This window comes from Frieseomelitta varia, unplaced genomic scaffold, assembly GCF_011392965.1.
Source record: "Frieseomelitta varia isolate USP_RPSP 00005682 unplaced genomic scaffold, Fvar_1.2 scaffold_240, whole genome shotgun sequence".
Lineage (NCBI taxonomy): Eukaryota > Metazoa > Arthropoda > Insecta > Hymenoptera > Apidae > Frieseomelitta > Frieseomelitta varia.
The window spans coordinates 207,594-209,730 of NW_025109969.1; the positions used below are offsets into that span (position 1 = coordinate 207,594).

General features: G+C 38.9%; 1 protein-coding gene across 6 annotated transcripts in view; it reads left to right on the forward strand.

Annotated features, from left to right (window-relative positions):
- LOC122527954 (calcium-activated potassium channel slowpoke) overlaps window positions 1-2,137 on the forward strand; it is a 137,288-nt gene that overhangs the window by 100,031 nt on the left and 35,120 nt on the right. For all 6 annotated transcript variants that reach the window (XM_043652575.1, XM_043652578.1, XM_043652579.1 and 3 more), the window contains exon 11: window positions 1,466-1,621. In XM_043652575.1, the coding sequence (XP_043508510.1) occupies window positions 1,466-1,621 (156 nt within the window). The remainder of the gene's footprint in view (window positions 1-1,465; window positions 1,622-2,137) is intronic.

Consider the following 2,137-nt stretch of genomic DNA (forward strand, 5'->3'; position numbering starts at 1 on the left):
TTTTTTTTTACAAAAGGTTACTTTACCTTATTGTTAGCACCATTTTGCGTACGTAGGGTTTTACCGACCTAGTTCAATCTGTTAGTGTTGCACGTATGTACTCTCTGGTTTGACGTCACGATTTAGTTTCGCGTTTTTGCCAGATATCTAATCGCGATATATATAATCTGGCTGAGATTCGAGCTGATTATATTCACTAGGCCTCTCTTATGATTATAATTGCGCCATTTAGCATTTGTTGTTGCGCTTGAAAATGAGCAGCAACGGTATTACGTAGTGTTACATCTTCCCTTGGAATTTTCGACTAGCGTAGGACTACTTTCTAGCTTTAGAGAGCACTCTAGAAACTACTAACCTCTGTTCTTCGCATGATTACGTGTCAAGAGCGAATGCCTCTCTCTTCGAGAGAGAGAGATTTGATGTGTTTACTCGATTGCTTGCTCTGCATGTTCCTCTCTGCGTGTTTCCCTCTTTCTCTTGCCGAGGTGGCGGAACAGAGCGTTCTTACGAATGAACCGCGAGAAGTGATTAAAACATTGACACGGGAAAATGAATCCGAAATCCTTCTGAAAACGCTCTGCGATGCTGTGGGTGTTGAATCACGCTGCGAAAAAAAAAAAAAAAGAAAACGGTCCGTGTGGAAGTTGGACCAACTTGTCGCAAGTTTCTAAATACCCTGAAACACGTGAAATTAGGTTTGGAATTACGTTAATAGCAACTCTATGAGAACGAAATGATGCAAGTTTGTTTGTCAGATGAACGTACGTACGGTATTTGGAAGCTTGATAATTGATATGATCAGAGTATATATTTTGTGTCAATAACCAACGCGTAACACTAACCATGTTTCATGCAATAGTTACTCTTCAATCCGTGAGAAGTATCGCAAGAATATGATGATTTAGATCTTCAAATGTGTGCTTTCAATCTCGATTTCGATCTTTGGATATCTTCGAGAGATTAGTTACCTAGTCAATTTACTTTCAAAGTGAAATTTGTTCATTCGCTGATGATTCAATTCTTACGATATTTCTCGCGAGCAACAGTTGTAGATGACACTAGAAATCTAGAAACTGTTGTTGCATCAACTTCGTGCGTATGCGCGTATGCGCGAAACGTTGATGTGTATATACACGTTTGTTTATTATTTGTCGTGCTTAACATCATTGTTCCGATTGTGATCGATGTTTAGAATTTTGAATCAGCATTTCACAACGAGTCACTCGACAGTCAGTCTGAAATTTCTGAACGCTGAAAGTTTCGTTTGCCGTACAAAAACGCTTTGCCTTACTTGTCGAGCACACACCTGTCGTTTCGTTTTTGTTCTGTTTTTGTTTCTGAAAAAAGAAAAAAAAGAAAAAAGATGCTGTACTGCGTGTTAACGTCTCGTGGTTTATGAGTAAAAAGTGACGTCGTTGACTCGCCGACGAGGAACGGGGGAATATTATGCAAAACTTCGTCATAGGTTGTGCTTCACGAAGTTGAAGTTGTTGCTGCTGGCGATCGAGATAAAGGGCGAAGGAGGTGGCGACAGTAAGATATCGATTAATCCACGTGGTGCCAAGATCGTAGCAAATACTCAGGGATTCTTCATTGCTCAATCTGCCGACGAAGTGAAACGGTGAGAACTATTCCATAGACAGACACACTGAATAATAAATACGCGGACAGCCGAGAAATTTGCAAAATTTCGAGAACGAGGCGATTCTGGTAATCCGGCTTGAAAAAAATCGACTTTTTTGGGGATTTTTTTTTTTTCTAAGGAAACCACGATACATTTTGGCATGCAGTTTCATTCGCACACCGATTCATTCATACTTGAAGAGTATTTACAATTTTTTTTTTTAACGAAATTAATGAAAGTTGTGGAAATTGTATAGCCTTAGGTAAAGCATGTTTTTAAAAACGGGTTCGAATGGCTGACGTGATTCCGGTCCACCTGGTTATTTGAAACTGAAAACCCAAAATGCATCTTGATTAGTATAAATGTGGCTATCGCACGAACCACGGATACGGCGAAATTTCGAGAGTTAAAAAAATGGCAGCATTTTGAAGTTTAAATATCGATTTTCCTTGTGCTTTTCGTCTTTTGGGTGGTAAAAAAAAAAAAAAAAATAGAAAAAAATCATCAGATTTT